The 25289-nt window shown below is 59.0% G+C and overlaps 2 protein-coding genes and 1 long non-coding RNA gene across 13 annotated transcripts; 1 reads left to right on the forward strand and 2 right to left on the reverse strand.

Moving 5' to 3' along the window:
• Positions 1-3: 3 nt before the first annotated feature.
• ZBTB7B (zinc finger and BTB domain containing 7B) lies at positions 4-19906 on the reverse strand. Of its 11 annotated transcripts, none has more exons than XM_055101037.2 (5): positions 16317-19906; positions 15580-15680; positions 8132-8271; positions 2715-3874; positions 4-2309 (listed from the first exon to the last, which is right to left on the reverse strand). In XM_055101037.2, exons 1-5 carry the CDS (start codon positions 16322-16324, stop codon positions 1844-1846), a joined length of 1875 nt encoding a protein of 624 aa, XP_054957012.1. In that variant the 5' UTR covers positions 16325-19906; the 3' UTR covers positions 4-1843. The 11 variants fall into 11 exon arrangements, with proteins under 11 accessions (XP_054957012.1, XP_008968510.3, XP_063460906.1 ...); XM_008970262.5 differs by lacking the exon at positions 16317-19906 and adding an exon at positions 15836-15906; XM_063604836.1 differs by lacking the exon at positions 16317-19906 and adding an exon at positions 15853-15872.
• Positions 14953-15906, forward strand: LOC134730519 (uncharacterized). The gene is made up of 2 exons (XR_010112309.1): positions 14953-15068; positions 15505-15906. It is a non-coding gene; the product is annotated as an uncharacterized LOC134730519 (long non-coding RNA).
• Positions 19907-22675: 2769 nt separating the features above from the next.
• Positions 22676-25284, reverse strand: LENEP (lens epithelial protein). Its single transcript, XM_063605009.1, has one exon. It carries the CDS (start codon positions 24901-24903, stop codon positions 24718-24720), a length of 186 nt encoding a protein of 61 aa, XP_063461079.1. The 5' UTR covers positions 24904-25284; the 3' UTR covers positions 22676-24717.
• Between the last annotated feature and the right edge of the window lie 5 nt (positions 25285-25289).

A 25289-nucleotide genomic window follows, 5' to 3' on the forward strand; every position in this document is an offset into this window, starting at 1 on the left:
GTGTGAATCTTAAATTATTATTTCTTCCTGTCGCTTACACCCGAGGTGGGGGAGTTGGGATGGGGGGAAGGGAATAGGAGGGGGGGAGTGCCTCTCCCCCTAAGGCACTGACTGGGAAAGCCGAAAGTAGGGAGAAGGGAGGCCACATTGTCCCCACTTTCTGGGGCTGGGCCCCAGGTCTCCCCAGCCCTGGGCTCCCCCCATCACCTGAAATGCTAAGATGAGGCCCAGGACAACCCGATCTCCCCGCCACCCCAATATATTACATCATCACTTTTTAAATAGATAACAGGGACTGGTCCCGCTACCCCCTCCCTGTGACCCCTCCCCACTGTTAGGGGTACCTGGGCAGCTGTGCAAATGGGCATGGGGGTGCGTGGAAGGGAGGAAGAGCACCGGGCCCCTGAACCTGCCCCTTTTAAGGAGGGGGAGGAGCCATCAGGCCAGGAAGGGGAAATAGTGCAAGGCAGAGCCCAGGCTGCAAAAGGGGTCCAGCACCCAGCGAGGAAGGGGGGGTGTCCCCCACCCCCAGCAGAATTGGGTAGTTAAAAATCTGAAACTAGATTTCAACAAGACCAACAGAAGAGGCTATGTACAGAATGGGGGTGGATTCAATCCTAAGAGCAGAGTGGGGATTATTCTCCCCTGCCTGACAGGAAGCCCGGCTGGCAAGGATCTGGGAAGGGGATCACTTTCCCACAGGTCCGCAGCCCCTTCCCCTGCGGCCAAGCGAGAAGTTCTGTGCCCACTGCCTTGGCAAGGGGGCGCCGCTCACCAGCTGGGGTGGATGAGGAGCGTGAAGACAGCTCGCTCCAGTGGCCGCGGGGGGCGCTCGCCCACTCAGAGCATGGCCGCCAGATGGCGCCGGCTCGCCCGCTCTCCACAAGGCTCTTCCAACCCCTTACCCTGTCCCACACCCTTCGCTGCGCCAGCCCGGGGGCGGCGTGAGTCAGGGGCGGCAGCGGTGGCGGCGGCTCCGGCTCGCACCTGGGCGGGGAGGAGATGGGGAGGAGGAGAAGAGGGTAGGACGCCGCCCGGCCCGCCCTGCCCTCTGGCCCCGGGGAGGGAGCGGCGGGAACAAGACATTCCCTGCCCAGGGCCGTGGGGAGGGAGGGATAGGGAGGGGAGTGGAACGGAGCGGCTCCCCTAGCTGGGCGGGGCCCCTCTACTGCCCCCAGGGGCAGGCGAGCCAATCAGGCCACCCCGCCCCCTTCTCCACGACCCCATGACTCAGCGCCGGGAGCAGGGCGGAGGGGGACTGGGATGGCTCCTTCCTTACAGGCCCAGTCCCCCAGTCTTTCAAGCTTCCACCTGGCTTTCCCCCACCTACCCTTCCTTTGCCGGCCCCCTTTGCATAATTCACTGCCAGGAAAAAGGAACAGAAACCAGGAAGGAGGGGTCTCGGAAGGGAAGGGAGGGGCAGTCCTTCACCCCCTTACACAGCCAAAACCCCCAAGGGGCATAGGGGCGGGGCAAGGCTTTGGTCCCAAGCCCCCACCCCCTAGAAACCCGCATAGCCGAAGTGGGACCCACAAATCAGAAATACATTATTGCTTCTACTCCCCAGGAGCAGCTGGGGACAGGGACCCCACTTTTACAATACAGCTGTAAATATATACACAATATATGTATCACTCCTTGGGGGATCACCCCAATTTGGGGAGCCTCTGCCCCAATACCTTCTTAGCTTGGAATTGGAATGAGGGCTCTGGGAGGAAGGGCTGATGCTGATGCCAGCAAGGCTCCGTGCCCCAGACCCCTGCTGTGTCTGTCCTGCGTGCTCCCACTGCTTGGCATGGGTGTCCCCGGCCTTGTGCTGCTTCAGTCTGGCCCTCGTCCCTCTTTAAGAGGACTCCATGGCACCTTCAGCCTGGGGTGTGGTGGGTGCCCCTTCCTCCTCATCGTCATCAGGGGGCCCTGGGGTAGAGACCGGGGGCCCAGTGGGGGCTGACTGCTCCCAGAATCGAGCTAGAGAGAGGCGGAAGGTGTCTAGGTGGCCATTGGAGAGGTCGAGGCCAGCGGGGGATGCAGCAGCGGTAGAGGGTGGCGGGTAGTGGGGTGGTGCATCGTCCTTGCGGCGCCGTCGGGTGCGCACCTCCAGGCAGTTCTGGCCTTTGAGGTGGCGCTGCAGGTGGTCCTCCTTGGCGAAAGCCTTGTGGCACAGGTGGCACTCATAGGGCCGGTCCCCCGTGTGCAGGTGCATGTGGTTCTTGAGGTCGTAGCTGTGCAGGAAGCGGGCTGGGCAGTGCGGGCATGAGTAGGGGCGCTCTCCCGTGTGCTTCCGCATGTGGATCTTCAGCTTGTCGTTCCTGGCACAGGCAGGGGTGAGGGGCAGGGAGGTGTTCAGGATGGGATCCCTGGCTCCTCCTGGTCATCCCACCCTGGCCTTGTCCCATCCCTGTCCCTCACCATTTGTTACCCCACTATTGCCCCAGGAGATACCCTGCTAGCTCACCCCTAGCTTAACTAGGCCTTGTCATTATCCACTCCTCTGCTTCCAGCACTGCCCTCCTGGGCACCGAATCCTCCATGCTCCAGATCCACCCCCTGCTGGCTTGTTTTCTTCTGCTCTCCTCACTCCAGTAACCCACCCATGCCCCAGTCCCTCCAGGACCACCTACCTCCACCTCGGGTCTCCTAACTTCTTCCCCATCTCCTCCCACCCTGTCCCCTACCCATGGCCCCTGCCGGGCCCTTCCCCACTTGCTGCTCACCTGGTGAATCGAACACCGCAGACCTCGCAGGCAAAGGGCTTCTCGCCTGTGTGGGTCCTCATGTGGCGAGGCAGTTTGCCTGCCCCATGGATGATCTTGTGGCAGACAGGGCACTCCTGAGGCATCTGGGAGCGGCGTTTGCGCACCAGCTTGTCTTGGCTGTCCAGGCCTGGTGCCAGGTTGTCCTGGTGCAGGGAGCTTAGGTAGGCCATCAGGTCAGGATCGATGGCATCCTCATCTGAGCCCAGCTCCTCTGGGGACAGCGGGGGCCCGCCACCCTGCGCCAGCCCATAGGCTGGGGGATATACCAGCTCCTCTTCTTCTTCCTCACCCTCATAGGGTTCGTAGCTCTGGGGCCCCTCAGGAGGGGAGGCAGTTCCTGTGGGAGGGCTGTAGCTGTCCCCCGGCCCACTGCCCCCACTGCTGCCCACTCTGCCCGCCACCTCCTCCTCCTCATAGGTCAAGGGATGGGTGGGCACTGTGGGCACCTCAGGGACTAGGTGGTTTGCTCTGGCCCCCTTGGTTTGCAGGAAAGCTTTCCGGGGCTTGCGGCTGCGGCGGGCAACAGGCCGAGGTGGCGGTGGCGGAGGTGGTGGGAGGGGCACCTGTGGAGGACTGTCTTCACCATTGGGAACTCCAGAGGCCGTGGCTGTGGCAAAGGCCTCCAGATACTGGCGGGCTCGCTCACAGTCATCCTCGTCCGGGCTGGGAGCTTCTAGCCCACTGCCCTGCAGAATCTCCATGCAAGCAGCGATGACACACGGGATCTCCAGCAGGCGGGCAGCCTGGAGCACAGCTGGCATGTTGGCGCTGCTGGTGGTCAGTGTGGCTGTATAGGCAAATTCAAGGAGGGCGCCTAGTGCCTCTGGCCCTACAAAGTCCAGCTCACACACACCGGCCCCTGCTCCCCCAGTGGCCGTCCCGCTGCCCCCGGCCCCCATGACAGCTCCGCCACCGCCCTCAGTGAAAAGCTTCTTGAAGTAGTGGCTACAGGCAGCTAGCACAGCCCTGTGAGTGCGGTATTCAAGGCCCTGCGTCCGGATGGTGAGGTCACATAGGTGGCCCAGCTGGCGCTGCTCATTGAGGCAGCTCAGGAGCTCACTGCTGTGGTCCGGGAATGGAATCCCAATCAGGTCATCCTCGGGGCTCCCCATCTTCTCCTGCAGAGTCAAGTAGAGGGGAGATTAAGAGCGCTCAGCCCACAGGGGTCTGGGGAAAGAGGACCAACTTTAGCCAATACTTATTGAGGGATGACTGCATGCCAGTCACCCTTCTGAGTACTTTACACTCATTTCATCTTCCAGAACCCTCTGAAGTATGATCATCATCTGTTTCACAGACAAGGAAACTGAGGTTCAGACAGGTGAAGTGATTTTCCAAGTTAAGTGCAGAACAGTGTTCAAACTCAGGGAGTGGGCCCGGTCCTTGTTCCTAACCACTATACTATTCTACTCTGCCTCTGTGGCAGCAGGAGCCCTGCCTTTCTGGCCCTTTCATAGAGGTCCATCTGTGTCACCTGCCCCATTCCCCATCTCTTTGGAAGGAGCAGTGGACTGGGAGATAGGATGCCTGGGTCCCGGTTCAGGCTTCATAAAGAATTGGCTGAAGGACCGGGGGTGGTACTGGCAGCTGGCCTCAGTCATTTGAAAAGTGAGGTAACAGTCTTTGTAATGGAACCTCCTCATAACCTGGGGAGAGGCCAATGAGAGAGTTCAGACTCACACTGGACCAAGATCTGCTGGAGGCCAGGCACAGACAGGTGCTTTAACTCAAGTTATCGCTCTCCAAAGCGGTTAGGACACTGTAAAACATATGCAAACAAGAGAAGGCAGCTTCCAAGCATCATCCTCTTCCTCCTCTTGCCCCTCCCCTGGCTACCAAAAGTTCATCTCCCCTTCTAGATCCCCCGCTTCTCCAGGCCAAACGGGAAACACAGCTCCCAGCATCCCTCCCCCCACATCCTCCCCTCCCCCATGGGGCCAAGGAGCAGCCACCCTTTGCTGGGGTGTCACTGGCTGGCGCGGGTGCTTCCTGCCCCGCACAGATAAGCATCGCCCCCGCCCCCTCCCCCACTGCCAATAGGCCAAGTTCCAGTCCCACCCCCCACCTCCCCCTCAGCTACTGCCACCCCTCCCTCCCTATTCCAGGAGAGCCCCGTCTCCAGAAGGCCTTGGTCCTGCTCTCTATCCTTTACCCTCCAAGGCCCAGCCACAGGAGGTGGGTGCAGAGCAGCCAGGAGGTGGGTGCAGAGCACCAAGGCTGGCAGAGGTGTCGGCAGGGGTTGGGGCCTGGAAGGGGGTGAGACCTGCTTTAAATCCTGGCTCTGCTACTGTCTTGCTGAATGACCTTGGGAAAGTCATTTCTCTCTGTGCTTCCATTTCCTCAGCTGTGCAAGGAGGGGGTGGAAGTAGTGGCCCCAGTGGCTCAGACCTTCAGCCCTGACATTTTGTGGGTCTGTAGCAACTGGAGACAGTGCTGGGGCCTGGAAAGAACTGGGCTCTGGAGTCAGCCAGGCTTGAGTTTGAATCCTGTCTCTGCCACCAGTTAGCTCCATGACCTTAAACAAGTGATTTCATCTCTGAGCCGCCTTCCTCGTCTGTAACATAGGATAATTCCACCTGACTCCTAGGGTTGTGGTGAGGGTTAAATGAGACCAAATATGGCACAATGCCTGATATGCAGTGGGGATTCGATAAATGTTCTGGCCTTGGCCTAGCCTGGGGTCAGATTCCACTATACAGATGGCCTCTGTTAAGAAAACTACTTGGGGACAGGTCTGCCTCCCTCCCTCAAATCACCCTGAGGGAACCAAGCTACTACTAGCTACATGACTTTGGACAAGTCACTTCCTTTCCTGAGGAAGCCTGTTCCTCATATGTAATATTAAAGACTGGCCCAGATGATCCCTAAGGCAAGTCCCACTGACATTTTGTCAGTGTCCCCTCTGCCACTCCAGCAGCTGTTCAGACCTGGCCATTGATGGGGAAAGGTTTTTTTTTTTTTGGGTGGGGGGGTGAATGGGGGAGTCAAGCCACAAATTTCCTCTTTAGGACACAAGAAGTGCATTCTCTGTGTCTGCCTCCCTGCCTGCCCTCTTCATTGCAAGGCCAGGGCTCCTGCACAGAAACCTTGGGTGAGCAGCACCCGCATGTCCTTCTTTGCTTGTAAGCCACCTCTAGGCACCCTTAGATAGCTCAGCTGTTCCCACCTTAAGTCCGCAAACCACTTCTCTCCCTAGGAACCAAGCCATCTGGGAGCTCTCCCTGCTCCCTTTAATCCTCCTGCCTGTACTTTACAAATGGTACAAGTGGCAAATGGCCCCCAGACTTGGGAACAAACAAAAACCAGGTGGGCAGCAGCAGCAGCAGGAGGAGCAGCAGCAACAGTGGCTGCAGCTACTTAAGCAGCAGTAGGCACCCTCCTGGGCCCAAGTGGATCCTGTCCCTCCTAAGGGGGATGGGTGGGGCTGTCCTCGCTGTCCATTGGCTGGGAGCTGGGCACTGGCAGGCACGTGGCTCACCCCATCCCTCTCCCTCCTTCCCTGCCCACCCCACCCATTCCTGCTGCTAAACCCGCCTCCTTTCTCCCACCCCAGGGCCGGTCTCCGTGGCAACTTGGTGTGGTGGGGGCGCTGATTGGCTGACCTCACTGTCAGGTCACAGGCTCAGGCTCGTTCACCACGCAACTCACACAGGGATTGGGCAAGGGTGGGTGTTTAACTCCTTAGGCCCAAATCCAATGCCCATGGCCAAGAGGTAGCAATGAAAGAGGGGGAGAGGCAGAGGACATGTGTGGGAAGGAGAGGGTGTTCATAAGCTTCTCTAGCTTCTGGGAAACTCCCCTAACCCTTACCCAGGGCTCTAACACCCATGCCAATATAGGTGCCACCTGGAGCTATGGTGGTGCCAACCAGGCCAAGGGGCCCTCCTAGACCCATCATCTGGGAGGGATGGGTGGGGCAAAAGCCTCCCCCTTCTTTCTGCCAGGGCAGGGCACTGGTGCCAGGGTGCCCACCCTCCCTTGGGCACCTTTCCCACCTCTGCATCCCAGAGGGCCCAGTCCCCTGACGCCCCATGAAGGCGGCCCATCCCCACCCAATCTGGCATGCCCCCTCTTGCTAAGACCTTGTGGGCATGGGTGTGTGTGGTGGTTGGGGGTGCAGTTGTGCCAGGGAACCGGGCAAGGTCTGTTTGGTCTGTTTGCCTGGTAGGGGGAAGAACTGGGGGCCCCACCCCATCACTCCCCTCTTTCCCGCCACCCCCCCAGGCTCCCCTCACTGTCAGGCCTGCTAGACCGGCCAAGCCGGTGGGCAGCTCTCTTGAAACTGGGCCCTGAGTCAAGCCTGCCCTGTCCTTGGTTGGGGGAAGACTTCAGGGTGAGAAAGTTGGGAGGGGGTAAAGGTGGGAGTGCCTATCACCTACCCTTCAGTGCTCAAGGGCACCTGGCAGGGTATGTCCGGCACCAAGAAACCAAAAGGTGGAGGCCACTGGCCTGGTCTTGGAAAGAAAAGGGAGATGGGAACTCTTTCCAGGTGCTGACCTCAGGCAGGGTCCAGTGCAGGGCTGGGGGCCACGAAGGCCAACACTGCTGGCTTGAGCCAGCCGAAGGGCAGGGATAGCAGGCCCTGAACAGAGCAGCTGAGTAAAGCTGACCCCCCTTTCCCCCACCCTGGGGATTAGGGGAGTGAGGCTTAGTGTGGGGGGCAGCAGGCGGAACCAGGATTAGCAGCGGAGAAAATAGATATGGGCCTGGGACACAGGCACACAGAGCCCCCCCTCCCCAGGTTCCAAGGCCCCTACCTCTAGGCTCTGCCAGGGAGCCTGAGAGGGGCCTGGCCAGGCTTCTCCAGGAGCAGCAGCTTGGGGTGAGGGAGGATGAGGACCAGGCTGTAACATCTTCCTGCCAGGGATGATGGAGAGACCTGAGGCTCTTCCCAACGCTCCTGGTGCCTTGGCTGGCCACCCCTCCCCCTTACTTCTGTCTCCTTTCTCCCTCCACCCCCCCACCCCAACTCCAGCCTCAGGTTCTCTTCCTGTTTTTTTGGAGCTAAGTTTGCACGAAGCCATGGCTTTGGCCTGCGTCTGGACCAGGGGGGTGGGGAAATTGGACAGCCAGTCCAAAGTCCTAAGGGACCCAGGAATCCTTGTTCTCCAGCTTCCCCCACCGCTTCCCAGGGCCTCTGGGGCCCAGGAGCTGCAGCCATCTGGATTGCCCAGTTGGGGAGGGAAAGTAAAGGGGCTGAGCCTCTTCTCACATGAGGACTAGAAGGGCTTCAAAGAAGAGGTTCTCTGCCCAGGGATGCTCTGACATTTATGGAGCCCTTCTCTCCCCACCCCAGCCCCTCCAAGCTTGTGCATGCCTTCCCCATCCCCCATATGACGCTTCCCCCTCCTAACCTCACCACCCCCAGCACTCACACTTCCTGGGGGCCGAGGCGGGGAAGAGAGACCGCAAGCCACGAAGGGGGAAGGAGGCGAGGGGAGTTGGCTGCTTCCCGGTGCTGTGGGGGTTAAGTCTCTGCCCAGCTCCAAATCCCCCAGTCCTGGTTCTGGGGCTCCTGAAATGAGGGAGACCTTAATGCTTCCCTACATTTTCTTTCCATGACACCAGCCCTTGCCCATAGCCCCTTAGTCCCCATCAAGGGAAATATGAGGAAGATAAAAGATGGCGGAGGAAGGAATGGGGGCAACTCTCTCAGCCTTAGCGCCGCCACCTTTGGGTATTCCCTGCCATCATCCAGCCCTCACTCTTGCCCCTCTCTTGGCCCCCTGATTCTGTCCCCTCATTGCCTCCTCCGACCCTTGTCTTCCCTCCACAAGTCCACCCTTTGCTTTCCTTCCTTCAGCCCTCCCTGAACTCCGCATCCTCTCCACCCCATCAGTGTCCCTAGGCCTCCTCCCAGGAACTGTCCCTGCCTCTCCTTTCTCTTCCCCTTGGTTCTCTCTTGCTCAAACTTCTCCACTTTCTCCATTGGCCCCCTGCTCCAAGCATCCATTCCCTTCTCCCCAGGCATATGAGGGGTGGAGAGCCGCAGAGGAATTAAATCAGGGACCAGGCCTGCCTTCCAATGCCTGGTCTTGCCAAAAGATGGTTGAGTTTAGGGCACCCACACCCCACTTTTGGATGAAGCAGGGGACCACAATTTGGGAGCCAGTTGGGGAGAATGAGTGGTGGAGGGGGGTTTGCAGCGAGAGCGGATGTGGGGTGGGGGTGGGGGGACAACCTGTGCCTCTCTGCCCGTCAGAGTTTCCAGCCCTGGAGCTGCTGGACTTTCCCCGGAGGGTGCCCACCCTGGACCAGGCAATTGTCCACTTGGACAGACTCTGGCCATCAGGATTCTCAGCAGGGTCTGCCTGGACAGTGCCAGCTCCCCTTAGGGCCTGAGGAGACCGCACAAGGTGCCAGGGTCTGCCCTGTGCCCACCCCCTCCCCCCCAGCCTAGTGTCTCCGGCTGGGTAACCGAGCTGGCTGGTAACCCCACACCCGCCAAGCCGCCAGCAGAAACCTGAGCCCCCCAGCCCCAGAGGACACCCCAGCCCGATCTCTGGAGCCCGGCTCTCTGCCAGCCTGTCCAGCCTCCTGGCCTGGCCCAGCAATCACTCAGTCCCTATAGGCCCCTCTTCTGCCTCTCCTGATCTGCTCGGGTCCCCTTAAACACTGAGGCCTCCCCACATTCCCGCTTCTCAAGCCCTCAGTTCCCTAAACTCTCTTGTGAAGTCTGGGCACCCTCTTCCTGACCTGTTTTTCAGTCCTCTGACCCTTGGCTAATTCTAGGCCTCCAAGCCCCCCTGGGGCCTGATCTCCCAAGCCAGAGCAGGGCCTACTCACCTGAACGCTGAGGGGCCTGGCGGCAACTCCTCCTGGCCCCTGGGGGCAGCAGGTTGGGACAGGTGGGGGAGGGCCAGGCTTGGGGGGAGGTAGGGTGGCTGTTCCCCGCTCCAGCTCCCTCCTTCAAAGGGGCCGCCCACGACCTGGCCCAGCCCCTCCCCCCTACAGCCTTAACCCTCTGGGTGCTGTCCCCCCTCCCCCCAGCTTGGAGGGAGGGGTTACCGGAGGGCTGGCGGCGTGGGAGAGGGCCCAGAGTCTCTGCCTGTGGTGCCTGAAGCCCCAGCAGAACCCACCCACTCCTGTCCTTACTCAGTCCTAAAAGAGGAAAAAGGTGAGGGGTAGGAAAGGTAGGAGCTGGGACAGTCCAGGAGGACAGAGATGAGGAGGAGCAATGGGAGAGGCTACTGGAGGTGGGACCAGGAGAAGGAAGAAGGGAGGGGAGGGGACGGAGGCAGCCGTGGCTAGAAGAGGGAGGAGGGGAACCCTGGACAGTCAGTGCCAGGGGTGACAGGTGCCTGGGTCCCAGCCCCTCAGAGTATGTGGGATGGGGACCACAAGGAAGCCCTCTAGACCCCAGCAGGCTCCTCAGTCCCCCTGGGAGCTGGCCGAATTCTCCCTACCCTGTACTGGGCTGGGGCCCTCAGGGGCTGGGCAAGGCGGCACCCCGCCCTCCCCATAGCCTCACCCCAAACCCACTCACATACCACAGTTCCTCGCCCGGGTGCCAACCCCTGCCAACCGGGCCAGGGGGCAGCACTCATGCCAGCCCCCAATAGCCAGGGGGATCAGGGGGAACAGAGCTGGCCTGAGGGGGATAGACAGATTGGGGGAGCTGTGGGCACCGAAAGAGGAAGGAGCTGGGAGGGGGCATCTGCTGGGAAGCGCCTAGCCCCACCCCTTGCGCAAGCTGCTGCCACCCTGGCCGGTTGGGTGGGACCCGCCTGGGCCTGAGGGGCAACTCAGGAGAGCTCTGAGCCCAGACATGGATGGGCCACCAAATTTCACTTAAACAACTCCTGGGGTCCCTTATTCCTGGAATGAGGGGTGCCCTAGTGACCCCCAGACACTAGGCCATCCCAAATCCTGCTAGGCTTGGGGGTACCATAGAAATGCCCCCTAAAGTATCCCCTCCCCTTTCCCCCAACAGCTGCTGGCTCAATGCCGCTGGCCTGCTGCCCCTCACCAGCTCCCGGCCCGGTTGGCACCTACCCACCAGGATGCTGGCAGTCCTGCCCTCCTCTCCCTCCTACCCCCCTGCTCCCAGCGCCCCATGCCAACTGTGGGCCTGAGGTGGGGGAGGGTCACCCTGTGCCTTGGTGCCAGCCAGACGGGCCCAGGCCCCTAGGCCCTACAGATAAGGCCTAAGACCCTGTTCTCAAACCACCTCCTCAAAAGGTAGCACACTGGTCAGGGCCTACACAGAGAGAGCCTAGCAGGCAATGGACAGCCCTGTGAGTAGTTAATGAAGGCTCCACACCCCAGGGTGGGGGCCAGTGTCTCTCCCTACCACCAGGTGCCAACCTCCCGGCATTCCCCCTGCCCAAGCATTTGCTTGGGCACCAAAGTCCCTGCAATTCCTGAGAGCCCTAGTGCCTGCAGCCTGCGAGGGAGTGGGGTGGGGCTGCTCTCTGCCCTTTGATCCCCATAAAGGGAGGGAACCAGCCTAGAGGGCAGGGGGCAGGGAGGGAGTTCATGGGGCCCCTCTGTTTCACCCCTGCCAGGGGCAGCAGGACAGGGTGTGGGCATCTTTTGGGTGGGGCCCTAAGGTGAGGACGGGTAGCATGTCTCAGCAAGGGAGATGGATGTCAATCATAGGTACACAGCATCCCATGGCAATGCGATAGCAAGAATAAAGTGGGGGGATGCAGAGGGTACCCACATTCCAACCCATCCCAGTTCTGGCTTTCACCCTCATCCAGAAACACTTCCAGACTCAGCCAAATTGAGAGCTCAAGGACTACAACTCCCAGTGTGCACCACAATTGCTTTGTATGTACCTTGGGAGTTGTAGTCCCCCTTGAGAAGCTCTGGGTTCTCCTCTTCCCCAGAGCCTTGCTGATGGGTGAGAAGGGCAGATGACTTGGTCATGAATCTCCAAGGGGGCTAGGTTTAAGAAGAGGTAAAAGGCTAGGATGTCCATGGTGGAGGAAAGAGGACCCCTGCTCCCAGGCAAAGGGGGAGGAAAGGAGGAAGGAAGGAGGAGAGGATGTCTGTTGAAAGGGGCATATGGGTGGGGAGGAGTTGGGGGGACGGTGGAAACAGGAAGGAAACTGAAGCCAGAGACATGAGGTCGAAAGTAAGGGCCTGGGGGAGCCCCACTCTGAGGCCTGTCAGGGACTGGGATGGCATTTCCCCATGTCATTCTGTTGGCCTGGGAGGAAGAAGAGGATCAGTGATGTCAAAAGATAGCAAATTGATATATTTATGGGGGATCACTGTTTCATTTGCCTGCCATCAGCCCTCTTTTGCCTGGGGCACCTTCGACCCCTGAATCTGGCACAGGTATTTGCTGACTGGGAAGCTCTGAAGGCTGACCTGGTTCTGGGGAAGATAGCAGGCAAAGGAAGGGGTTTGGGGAGATCAGGGCTAGGCCTGATGGTGAATATGGTAGAGGTATATGTGGGGTTAGGCCCAGATGTGGTCAGGGCAAGTGCTGGCAAATGAGAATGCTATCCTCCATAGCAGAACCATGGCATCTGGAGGCCTCAGGGAAGAGAGGGCTAAGATGTCCATCCCAAACTGTGGGACAGGATGAAGAGGGCAGCCCTCTCTGGTCTCCCTGGGGAATTTGTTAAAGGTAGCTTTGTCCCTGTGCCAGTGAATATTAAAGATGGCAACTCAGGGGGCCAGGTGGTAGCTGGGTGCCTTTCCCTAGTAGAGGTGGAAGTCAGAAGTGGGCAGAGGACCTGCTTTGAAGCCACTTTTCCTGGGCTCCCCAGGGCTCTGGGACAGATGCTGGCAGGCCCCAGCCAAGACTCTTGCCAAGACCTAGGCCTGGCTGGGTGTGGGGGTCTTTCTTGTCCCCACCCCACCAAACACTTGATGGTGGATGACAGCAGCTCTATCCCCTTCCTCCCAGTCCCCCGGGCCCGCCTTGGCGCCTGGCCGCTTCTGTGTTGGCAAGAGTGGGGGGGAGGGGGCAGCGAGGCAACTTCAAACTGTCCGGGCAAAACGTCAAGTTTACTCACGAGTTTACTCAGCACAAGGAGGGGGAAGAGGCCAGGGCGGGCACACCCCATGCCAGGGTCCTATCCATCTGCCTGTCCCCACCTTCCTCCCCCACTGTTCTCTCCCGCCCTAGGCCAAAACAGGCATAGGCCCTAAGGCCTGGTGTCAGGGCAGTCTTAACTCTCAGGAAGGTCAGGGAGCCAAGCGGGGCAGAGGCAGGAAGCCCCGCAGCAGGCCCAGAGGCTTCTGTCAGAGGGCAGTGCCCTGCCTGGAGCCCATTCACTACTCATCTTGGGGCCTTGGTCTTGGGCCAGAAGAATTGGGTCTCTCAGCCATTAAGAAGGGGGCAGTACCAGGCCAAACCTCCTCCATCTGAGCAGTCCCCTGGGCAGTGACTTCTGACCCCAAATGCCCAGTCCTAGGCTGTCCCTCAGTCTGATGCCATCCAGGCAGCCATAGGATCAGGGGCTGGTTCTCTCAGCCTTGGCTTGGAATGGGGGGCTGGCACCCTATCTGACCTACTTCCCTTTCCTCCCCACCTGCTTTCATTTGCTTCTCTCCCCCAGCCTTCACTGTCCCCACCCCAGAGCGCTCCGCCCCCCATGCCTGCTGGGCCCCCTCCCCCACCCTTCCCCAGGGTGCCAAGTGCAGGCACACAAAGGGCCTGATGGTGCATTGTTAGCCCAGCCCCCGCTGCCCGCCGCACCCTCCCTGGGCAGGCACTAGGCCAAGGAGGAGCTGGGGGCCCTGGGTGCCAGGGGGCACCATGGGGAAGAAGAAGGGGACAGCACCTGTCTTCCAGACACTGGGGTCTACATCAGCCAGAACTGAGTAGTGATGAGAGTCCCATTAGAGCAAGCCTGTCTCCTTGACACCTGAGCCTAGTGGGCACTGCCTTCTTTCTTCCCCAGAGCCCCATTCTGGTGGTATTAACCCCTTTTTGACCCCTGTGCCAAGGCTGGGGGTGTGTGGTACCCAAGGGAGGGGACAGTGTCTGGGGGTGCCAGCAGGTTGTGTTGTGCCCACAGCAACCATGTAACAGAGGCACGCTGGGGGAGCTGGGGTCCCTGGGGCCAGGGACAGAGGCACTGACAGAGATTTCTCCTTGTTTCATCAGCTGCTCCAGGGGGAGCCCCCTACCCTTCTCCCCAGTTACCACTAAGGAGGAACACTAACTATCATCCAGACATAGTCACACATATGTCCCTCTCTAGCGCAGCACAACACTCCTTATGCCCACTCTCTCCTCCCCAACCTGATGTCCACTCCATGCCAGCTCTCCCAGCAGTGCCAGGCGGGTACAGGGGTGACCAAACCAGTTGGTGTGTGTGGGGCAGCAGGAGGCAACCCCATAATCCTCCAGGCCTCATCCCCACACTCACACATACTCCCTTAGGGACCAGACAGTTCCCATCCTGCTTTAACCCCTCACAGCCCAATCTGGTTCCCCCGTCCCTGATAAGCGGTCTCCCTCCTCCAGGAATAAGTTGGGGGAAGGGGGAATAGCTGCGCTGACTCATTCCCATTCTCGGCTGCAGCTAGGGGTCTCCAAGGCATTCGGGCGGGGGTCAATTCAAGAACACCCTCCACCTGGCCCGGAAGCCTGGACAGCCTGCCGGTCTCCCCCTCTCCCCAGCACCCACTTCCGGTGTCCCAAACTAGGTCAGCAGCGCTCGTTTCCTGTGGGTCAGCTAGCACCGGCGCCTCTGCCCCTCCCCTGCTCCGGACCCAGGCTCCCCGCCCCCCTGCCCCCCAGGGCGCCCCGAGGTCTCACCACGTCTCAGCCGCCCTTTGATACGTGGGGGTTGTGCGGGGCGGGGGGCAGGGGACCCGCCCTCTCTCTAAACACCAGCAGGGCCGGGGCGCCTGGGCAGGCACGTGTCCGGGCACAACCCGCTGCCCACGCCGCCCCCCCACTCCCGCCCCCACCTCGCTCTGGCCGGGACACGTCGCTCTCTTACTTGGGATGGGGTGGGAGGAGGGAGAGAAAGCTGGAAATTGAAAGCAGCGCCCCCCACCCCTTTGAATGGCAGCCTTCTGCCAGGCGCACTCTGTAGGTTCTACAACAACACAGTAGCGACCCCCACTCTGGGCTGGGGCAGGTGCGCCGGCGCCGGTGGGGGGACGGGTAGTAGGTAGGAGAATTCTTCCTAGTCACCCGCCCTCGCTCTTGGGTTCTGGGGGCATGAGCTGGCGTGGAAAAGGTAGCGGCGGGACTGGAGCCTGAAGGAAGGGAGTGGGATTGAGGGGCAGGGAAGAGAGCGGTCGTTCTATGTCGGTTCAGAGGTTGTTGCTGAGCCCCACTACCGCTGGAGAGAGCGCGGCTCTGGAAGCGCAAGAAACCGAATAGTCCAGCCGGTAACTTTCCCCCAAGCCGCGGCTCCTCCTGCGCCCCCCCAACCCCCATGCAACTGGCCTGGGGCCAACCCACCGCGCCAGGGGGCGCGGGGTGGGGGGGGTGCGCGTTGTCCTAGTTAGAGTCCGTCAGCGTTTCCATTCCCTCAACTCAGTCCGGTCTGGGGTCTCCCCCTAAAGTCACGAAGGAGACTGGGGGAACGCTCAGCGTCGCCTCACCCCCTCTCCATCCCGAAGCCGTCTGTCTGATCCCAGGAGAAGTGCAGATAAACTTTCTGGGGACCCTCCGCCTAGGGTTGGGGGGCATCCGCAGTTCCTTCTCTGTCTTTCCTCTCAGTTAAAACCAATTCCAGAGACCCGGGGTGTTGGGAAAGCACAGGGAAGGGGAGTGGTGGGAATGTGATCTGCATGCGTGTGTATGTGGGGGTCCCACTTACAGGACGGACGAAGGACACTGCAGTAGTGTCGAGCCTAGTGAACCCCGAGCCAGGAGACAAAAGTGGGGTACACTCACCTCTCAGCCGTCGGGTCCGCTGGCTGGAGCTGCTGAGGCTCACAGTGTGGGAAGAAGCGCGTCCCCCACCAGGCCCGGGGGCTTGGGGCCCTGCTCCGGTCCTGGTCAGAAGGCCGCGGTCAGTTGCTCGCCGCTCGCTGCTGGGGGGCTCCTCCTCCGCCGCCCTCTGCCTCCTCCTGCCGCCCGCCCCCCCTCGGCCGCCAAGAGCCGTACATTCACCTGGCTCCCACCCGCCCCCCCCCAGGGCCCGCCTCACCTGTCCTGCTGTCTCACCTGTCCTCCAGCTTGCTTTCCCCCCATCCCTCCCCTCCCTCCCCCCGCCCCTGCCACCCCCCAAACTCCCCCCCCAACACTTAGCAACACCCTCTGTCACTTCCTGGTTTTTCACCCGCCCCCCCAGGCCCCCTCCCTCCGCCCAATAAGGACATAAACTTCAACCCCTTCGTCCAGCCAGTCCCTGCAGAGCGCAGATGGGTCCCTCCCTCCTTTTTTGTCCCCTTCTCCAAACTCTTACTTAGCTCTCCTAGCCTTTCCCACCCTCCTCCTTTCCCTCCTTCTTTCCTTCTCTCTGTCTCCCTTCACCTGCCGCGGTCCCTCTCTCCCCCCCCTTTCTCCTGCCCCTATCTCTCCCAGTCCACCTTAACTCAAACTCCGCCCCCGGCCCCCATCCAGCCCTTTGCTGCTGCTCTGCCCGCCCCCTGCACGCCACCGCCCTGTCCGCTCATTGGCCTGAATACCCGCTCATCTCCAGTAGGTCTCGCCTTGCGTTCGTCCAGGGAGGGGGCGGAGCCGAGGGGCTGGCCTGGAACCTGGAGAGGAGGGGGGAGGGGGCAGTGTCCGCAGCGGCCAGGGAATCGAGCACCCCCTACAGGGGCTCCCTCTCCTTCAAGAGGGGCTTCTGTAGGGTCAGGACCTCAGGAGGGAAGGGTATGAGAGGTTAGGGATAGGCTGGGTGGGGGTGAATTGGGGACTTAGGGTCTTGAGGGAGGGGGTCCCGTGAGGGGCTGTAATCAGGTCAGGGACCTAGAAGGGAGGGGGAGGGGGAGCCACCAGGCCTTCGGCTCCGGCCCCTACGCCCCACCCCCTCTCGGAGGGAGCCGGGGAGTTGAGCCTGCGGGCGCCCTGCGTCCCTCCCCACGCGTGACGGTGCCCCGCGGGGAGGGAAGGGCGCCCCAGGCAAGCAGCCTCTGTGCAGTCGCCAGTGCCCGCTGCGGCCTTGGCATTGTCGGAGGGGAGGGGCCCAGTCTGCGAAGGGGGAGGGGGCGCGCCGACGCTTTTGCTTCCCACCTCCATCCCGCGGGTTCCCTAAGTGGAGAAACTGAGTCTCCACCGAGGAGGGATAGCTTGACATGAATTCGCTGAGAGACCCAGGTGGCGAGGGGTGCCTGGATGTTTTGGGATGTGTGGTATGTGTAGGTTTTGGGGAGGACCGGGATAAATACTTAGGAGCCCCCCAACTGAGAAAGGTAGCGGGTGAAGGATGTTTCTGACTGAGCCTGCGGAGCTGCGTACCCCAAAGGGCCCCTCCCACTAGTGTCAAATGGAATCAAATCCGGCTACCTAGGGCCAGGTTTGGCTCCCCTGCGACAAGCCAGACCGAACCGGGTCGGACTCGCTTTCCCCTCCCAACCCCCCTCCGCAGGGGGCCTCCCTCCCTTTCCAGCAGGTGGCTTCTCGGGACACCAGCTCAACCTGTTGGACCACAATGGGCGGCGCCAAGGGGGCCCTGGCCCTCACCCGGGCTGACCCGGGATCCCGGCGCACGAGGGGCGGAGTCCAGGTCCCTCCCTCCCTCTTTCTCCCTCTCTCCCTCTCCGCGCCGGGCCGTGACTCAGCCTCGGGGCCGCTGCCCTGCGCCCCAGCCAGGGGCGGAAAGTGTGAGGCGCCCCTGAGGGCTCAGGCCAAACCAAACAGCCCCCCACCCCAGACATTATCTCACTGGAGAATTAGGGGGGCTATAGGAAGGAGGAGGTAGCGGCAGGCATGGGGCGCTCTGGCTCGAGTAATCCGCTCCGGGTTTTCCTATCGTCCCTGACCCCCTTGGGTCGCGAGGCTGATCACTGCTCCGGGTTTTCTTCTCAGCCCCGCCGGACAGATCCTGGTCCGGAGGGGCCCGGAGCCGGTGGGGTCCAGGCCGGGGTTTTCCCCTTCCTACTCCAGCCGTCTGGGTCGTGCAGGCCTGGTGAAGGGCTGTGCTAGGGGCTAGGCGGCAGTGCCACAAGTGAAATGGAGAGGGGGCTGCTTTGGGGAGGAAGGAGGATAGCCAAGGAAAGGGGGCAGGGGGCGGGGGGGGTGGGAACGTTGCCCGGGGAGGGCAGAGCCAGGGCTTCCAGAGCACCAGCTCCCTGGCACCAGCCTTTGGGTACAGAAACTCGAAAGGTGCCCAGTGCCTCAGGCTCGCCTCGCCCAACTTCCCCCATGTTTGAGGGTCGCGTTCTGCGTCTGGCTGAACATGACTGATCTTTCTGCGGCTAGACTGCCACTCCTCACCTCATTCCCAATGGTCCTGGAACCCGCAGTTAGTTCCTCAGTGACGCCCACCCTCCCTTGTCTCTCTTTTTCTCCTGGTGCAAATAGCTCCCCTCCTTACTCAGAAATCGGAGCGGGGAACCCCTACTTGAAATTCCCTCTTACCCCAACCCCTAACCACGCCAAACGACTGAAACAGCGGCGGCAGAGAAACGCTGACTGGGGACCCCGCCCCCTCCCATGAAACCCCTGCTGGGCCCCAGGGGCCGGCCGCCCCCGCCCCGCCACCAGGCCCAGACTGGAACTGGGAGCTGGAGGGCAAGTGAGGGGCCTGCAGGGGCCGCCTGGGGATAGGGGAGCGTCCCAGATCCGCATGTTAAGATTTAAATTTTTAGGTGACCAGCTAGACTTTAAATTTGGGGAGAGTAGCACGAGTTGGACAAATACCCAGAGAAGGAAGTGTTTACCCTAAGAGAGGAATGAAAGCCCCGAGTGGGAGGACTGAATACCTGGGGCTGGGGACAGCGACTCGGAATGACGGCCAGGTGCGCGGACTGGCCGGGCCACGTGCGCCGAAGGGTAGAAGCATAGAAGTTAGATGCTTGCAGAACCTGGGGGAATGAGGCCTTCAGGTGTTAAGAAAGGCGAGGCTTTGCCTGGGCGGGGTCCTGCGTGAGTGGGTCTGGGGGCCTGTTTCGGAATGTGGGGGGCTGAGCTGCAAGCGGAGCGTCAGCCTGCGCCAGGCGCCCACCTCTTCTCCGCTGCTCCCCCCCATCCTCCGCTGCCTCCGCTTCCCTCGAAAAACCCGCCGCCCAGGAAACCGCTGGGGGCGCTCAGACCGCAGACCCCCCACGCCCCCCGCCCCCCAGCGCTCCCACCGCGACCGCCCAACCCACCTGAAGGGGCCGTGGCCGCCAGGGGTACCCCCCTCCCGCCGACTCCCCCCAACACCTGCGGGTGGTACTATTTATAACTCCGCGCCTATTCCGGGCCTCTGGGTTGGAGCCGGCTGCCGCGCAGCGCTAATCGCCGCCGGGATCTCTGCGCCCCCCAAGGCCGGGGGAGGCAAATTTAGCTTCAGGAAGCTCAGGGGAACAGTTTCCAAAACTCCACGTCCCAGAGAAGGCGAGACAACCCCTCTGCACTCAGCCTCCCTCCGATCAGCCACCAGGAGGCGCAGGTCCCCGGCTTCTCGAACCCAGCCAGCTAGGAGGTTACGGTCGCTTCTTTGAAGCTGGGGTAGGCGAAGGCCTGAGGGCGAATGATGGAAAGGAACTGAGGCCGAAGAATGGCTGGAGGAACGGGTACGCTCCAAGGCTGGCGAACACTCTAGAGTCTGAGAGTAACTGAGAAAGTTGGGTGGGGGGAAATAACTCACATGCAAGACAGATGTAAATAGGATGCAAATAAGAGCCTATGCCCATGCCGGGCGCGGTGGCTCTTGCCTGTAATCTCAACACTTTGGGAGGCAGAGGCGGGTGGAACACCTGAGGTCAGGAGTTCGAGACCAGCCTAACCAACATGGTGAAACCCTGTCTCTAGTAAAAATACAAAAATTAGCCAGTCGTGGTGGCACACGCCTGTAGTCCCAGCTACTCGGGAGGCTGAAGCAGAATTGCCCGAACCTGGGAGGCGGAGGTTGCGGTGAGCCGAGATCGCGCCATTGCACTCCAGCCTGGGCAACAAGAGCCAAACCCCGTCTTTAAAAAAAAAAAAAAAAAAAAGCCTATTCCCTTGGGGATGGGTCTGCGCTCTGGCGCTGCCAGTGAAATGATTGCCACACACCCCTTTTTGCCGGCCTCTTGGTGTTGGGAAAACGTGGGACATCCCCACCCACCCACCCCTCCCCGCCGCCAGATTATTGCTATGATATCCAGTTTATTGCCTGCCGCTCCTCAGACCCTTGGGCCGTGACCCCTCTCCTCCAACTGTTTCTTGCATGCCAACGAGGGTCCTGTATCCGATGTAATCCGCCGGGAATCCTGGATATCAGGCTTCTCCTCTCGCTGTTGTACTTGAGGGTCACATCCAGCTGGTCCCTCCTGTCTCCATTCCTACTCCACCCATTCCCCCACCCCCTGTGACCATTAGAGGGCACCAGGGCACCGAGGGGTAGGTGAGGTTTTAATGGCAAAGGCCGCAATTACTTTTGCACCAACCTAACATCTTGGTACCCTGTCTCCTTCACCTCCCTCCCACCTCACTCCACTTGAGTTCCTGAGGGAGTAATTTGGACACTCAAAACCTGAGTTGCCCTAGTTGGGGAGAGATACTTGTGGGGGAACAGCCACAGAGTGGGGAGCCATGGGCCAGGAAAGATCTCTTGGCTGTGTGGATTAGGTGAAAGGGCTGCAGCTGAAACCTCCAAATGGGCTGAGAACAGGGAGCTTAGGGCTGAGGTGGGAAGTGGCATGGAGCGGGTGCAGAAGGGGGCGGTGGTACCTTCCATGCTTTTGTTTGCATGGCCCTGCCTCCAGGCCACTTTGGCCACCATTTCCATGCAAACACCAGCTCAGAAGAGGAAGGCAGGCTCATTAGGAGAAGCCATGAGTTGGGAATCTGAAAATCTGGGTTCGCTAAATGACTCCTTTACCTCAGTGTGCTGTGTATGTTCTTGGGCGAATCATTTCACCTCTTTGGGCCTATTTCCTTCACGTTAACATGGGATAATTGCTGAAGTGGACTTTCGTAAGGCTCAAAGCACTCTGTATTGTGAAAAGGGCTCTCTGAATGGTATCTGAGGTTTCTTTTATTCTCCTCATCCCTCTCCTCAGTCTTTACACTGCCAAAGCCCTCTTTCCCACTCTGACATTCTCCTTGGGCCACTGGCAGTCTCTACCTGTCACTCCCCCTGCTGCTCTCTATTACCCTTCTCACCACAGGCCACAGCCCTGGATTCTGCCTTCCTCTACCCACCACTTCCCCAGTGGTCTCTGCCAGACTTCCCCTCCCCTGGCAAAGGCCCTTGGGCTCAGACCTCAGACTCCAGGATCCACCTCTAGGCACTGCCCCGCTTGGTGGGAGTGAAGCCTAAGAAAGGAAAAGAAGGCGGTAGGCCAGGGCCTGAGTCAGGGAAGGAAAGGCTGGAGCTGGCCAAGTAGGGTGCAGGCTCTGAGGGGGAAGAAGGAGCCCCAGATTCATGGGAAGGTAAATTCTGACTACCCCCATCACTGGGACCAGGTGAGAGCCTCTCAACGGACCAGCCAAGAGCACTAAGCTGCATTTTGTGGATGCCTAAAGAGATGCACTGAGGCTGGGCACGGTGGCTTACGCTTGTAATCCCAGCACTTTGGGAGGCCGAGGTGGGCGGATCACTTGAAGTCAGGAGTTCGAGATCAGCGTGGCCAACATGGTGAAACCCTGTCTCTACTAAAAATATCAAAATTGGCTGGGCGCGGTGGCTCACGCCTGTAATCCTAGCACTTTGGGAGGCCAAGGTGGGCGGATCACGAGGTCAGGAGATCAAGACCATCCTAGCTAACATGGTGAAACCCCGTCTCTACTAAAAATACAAAAAATTAGCCGGGAGTGGGGGCGGGCACCTGTATCCTAGCTACTCGGGAGGCTGAGGCAGGAGAATGGCGTGAACCCGGGAGGCAGAGCTTGCAGTGAGCTGAGATCGCGCCACTGCACTCCACCCTGGGTGACAGAGCGAGACTCCGTCTCAAAAAAAAAAAAAAAATCGAAATTAGCAGGACATGGTGGTACGCTCCTGTAATCCCAGCTACTCAGGAGGCTGAGGTAGGAAAATCGCTTCAACCCGGGAGACGGAGGTTGCAGTGAGCTGAGATTGTACCATCGCACTCCAGCCTGGGTGACAGAGTGAGAATCTGTCTCAAAAAAAAAAAAAAAAAAAAAAAGACGCATTGACCTGCCAGGGATAAGAAATAAGCTCAAGTTGGAGTACTGTAGAGGCTAGGCTGCTGTAAAAAAGAATGGACAGGCTCTCCGTGTACTGATGTGGGATCCTGAATCCTGTCCAAGGTTTATCAAAGGAAAAGAAGCAAAGTGCAGAACAGCGTGGAGAGTATGTTAACTAGGAAGAGTAATATATCCAGAATCCAGCCACCCCTCACTACTGCTATTGCTATAAACCTGGTCCGAGACCACCAACATGTCTGGCCTATATTGTGCCATTACCTCCTAATAGGTCACTCGTATTCTACCTTTGCTCCCCTGAAATCTATTCTCAACACAGCAGCCAGCTTGAGCCTTTTAAATTAAAAAAACTCATTTCACACTCAACATTCGGCAATAGTTCCTCATTTCACTCAGCATAAAAGCTCAAATTCTTAGGCCCTCTATGACCTGCCCCCATTCCCACCTCCAGCTCGATTTCCACTTCTTTTTTCTATAGTGCCTATCATCTAATAACATATACATACTTTAAAAAATGTTTATAGTTTGTCCTCTCCACCCCCTAAAATGTAAGCTTCACAAGCACAAGGATCTGTTTTGTTCACTGCTGCATCCAAAGACCCACAGTGACATATAATATACACTCAATAACTCAATATTTGTTGAATGAATGAAGATGCAGTCTATGCACAGACTGGAATGTTCTCCAAGAAACTGGTAACCATGGTTGCCTCCAGGGGGAGCGCTAAAGGATTGGGGGATAGACGTGGAGACTTTTAACTATTAGAGTTCTTTTTTTTTTTTTTTTTTTTTTTATAAGACGAAGTCTTGCTGTGTCACCCAGGCTGGAGTGCAATGGTGCAATCTTGGCTGACTGCAACCTCCACCTCCTGGGTTCAAGCCATTCTCCTGCCTCAGCCTCCCAGGTAGCTGGGAGTACAGGCATGCGCCACCACGTCCGGCTAATTTTTTTGTATTTTTAGTAGAGATGGGGTTTCACCATGCTGGCCAGGCTGGTCTCGAACTCCTGACCTCAAGTGATCCACCCACCTCGTCCTTGTCCCAAAGTGCTGGGATTACAGATGTGAGCCACCGCGCCCGGCCTTTTTTTTTTTTTTTTTTGAGACGGAGTTTCACTCTTGTCCCCCAGGCTGGAGCGCAGTGGCATGATCTCAGCTCACCGCAAACTCTGCCTCCCGGGTTCAAGCGATTCTCCTGTCTCAGCCTCCCAAGTAGCTGGGATTACAGGCACTCACCACCTCGCCCAGCTAATTATTTTTAGTAGAGATGCAGTTTCACCATGTTGGCCAGGCTGGTCTAGAACCCCTGACCTCAGGTGATCCGCCCGCCTCTGCCTCCCAAAGTGCTGGGATTACAGGTGTGAGCCACCGTACCTGGCCTGGCCTAAAGTTCTTTACTCTGGGCATATATCACCTTTACAAAAAGAATCTAGAAAAAAAAAAAGAGTTAACTAAGAAGAAGGCTGAGGAAGAGCTGGTCCCAGGCAGGGAGGAAGAGGGCACTATCTATAATCTCCAGGCCAGTGCCCCAAGTGACAAAGGGCTGGGGGATGATAACTGGCCCCCCAGGAGGGGCCAGAGAATGCTGGATGGGAATCCCAGGGAAATACTGAACAGTCCCAAACAGGCTGGCTCTGAGGTTTGGGGGGCTGTGGGTGGGCACATCAGTAAGCATAAGCACCCCCTGAGCAAGATGATACACATGGCTGGTGTATATCTACCACCGGGAGTAACTCATGGAAAATACCAGCTGTGGCTACCAAGAGGAAGTAAAGAGCCAATTCTGCTCAATCTAGCTGTTTATGTCCTGATAGGGCTGTGTCATGATAAGCCTGAGGGACCTGTGTGGCCACACAGGTGTCTTTCTCTTGTAACTTTGTATGTGAGCTGGGAGCTCTTGTAGCTCATGGGGTTCTACTTCCTTGATGAGCTGGGGACTAGCCTCAGCGCAGTGCTTTCCCCAAGATCCTCAGAGGCAGGAAGCTGCCTGGACCAGGTCTTCTATTTGGGAAAGGGCTGGGTCCTCTGGGTTTCCACACACCCTTGGCCTCACAGATGAAGACCCTACTCAAGCTGGGTCCCCTCCTTACCCACAGATTGAGAGGAACCTGAACTGTCTTCCACCCTCCCCACTCAGGAACCAGTGAGTCAGAAAACCTGGCTTTCAATCTTGGTTCTATTCAGGACAAGATCCTTCCCTCCCTGGTCTGCACCCTTGCTCCCAGACCGTTCTAGTGCTGACTTTTTCTGATTCCCCTTTAGACACTTATAATCTTGGGCCTCAAGGCCTATGGATTATATTTATAATTCAGTGATTCTCAAACAGGTATCTTAGGGGGCAGTCCATTCTTGGTACTATGAGGGTATGGTAAAATCAACCATCTGAGCTGGTGGGCTCACTGTGCCAAGCTTGGAGGAGTGCCAGGTCTTGCCACAATCTTACTGGGGTCCTAGCCAGAGCAGTCCAAGCTCCTGCCCACCAGAGGTCCACCAGAGGCAGGGGTTGGGAATGAAGGAGGCTCAGAGATGAGGCAGGTCTGCTAGATGACACAGCTCAAAGCAGGATCCACACTTTACTCTTTACTCATTGTTTATGGCCCATCCTTGGTCAAGCACAGCTGGCCTCAGGAGTCTTGATGGCAATTGGGCTGGGGGCTAAAGAAGAGAATGAGAAGCTAAGGCAAGCTCTGCCACAGAAGCTGCAGCTATGCCTCCTGTTTACTCTACCCTGCCCACCTGAGCGATGCCAGCCATGGTGCTGGTGGGGAGAGGAGGCAGTTCCCTGCTACCATTAATCCAGCAGTTCCTTGATACACCAGCAGCAGAGGAGGATGTAGGCGACTTCCTTCAGGGTCCGCTGGAAGCCCTCCCACCCTGTGCCCATCTTAATGACAGGCACCCGCAGCCCAGTGTCTCGAGGGGCCCCTCCGAGGAAGAAGGGTAGGGTTTGGGCTAGGGGCTGTGTCCGGGGCTGCATGTGGGCAACAGTTCCGAGGAAGGGTGTGGGAGCTGCCTCTAGTGCCTTTTATCAACACTGTCCCCACCCCCTTCAGCCTCATGACTACAGAGACAAAGGATCCAGGGTCTAGCAAAGGGAAGGTTCTAGGCCTGGGAACAGGCTGAGTCAGCCCCTCTAGACAGGGATGGGAGGGTGGGGTTAGTGGGAGGGAGGGCCTGGCCACTCCATCTTTCATCCTCCACAGCTAGGCCAAGGCAGCTTCCCCTCTTCCAGCCTGGGTGGTGCCCTGCCTGATTGCCCTTTTCCCAGTGGTTGGCACAACTCCTGCTTTCGCCCTCTGGTGGGCTCCTGCTGAGGCTGACATTGAGAACCATCAGTGAGAGCTCCTTTCCAGCCTGTTCTGC

Source organism: Pan paniscus, chromosome 1 (genome assembly GCF_029289425.2).
Source record: "Pan paniscus chromosome 1, NHGRI_mPanPan1-v2.0_pri, whole genome shotgun sequence".
Taxonomy (NCBI): Eukaryota; Metazoa; Chordata; class Mammalia; order Primates; family Hominidae; genus Pan; species Pan paniscus.

Bases quoted from the DNA above. Each gene is read 5' to 3' on its own strand.
- LENEP (XM_063605009.1), bottom strand. From the start codon at position 24,903: ATGCAGCCCCGGACACAGCCCCTAGCCCAAACCCTACCCTTCTTCCTC.
- ZBTB7B (XM_008970262.5), bottom strand. From the start codon at position 15,879: ATGGGGGGAAAGCAAGCTGGAGGACAGGTGAGACAGCAGGACAG. The intron at 15,681-15,835 runs GTGAGGCGGGCC...CCTTCTGACCAG, and splicing joins CAGGTGAGACAGCAGGACAG to GACCGGAGCAGGGCCCCAAG. The intron at 2,310-2,714 runs GTGAGCAGCAAG...TGCCTGTGCCAG, and splicing joins TGCGGTGTTCGATTCACCAG to GAACGACAAGCTGAAGATCC.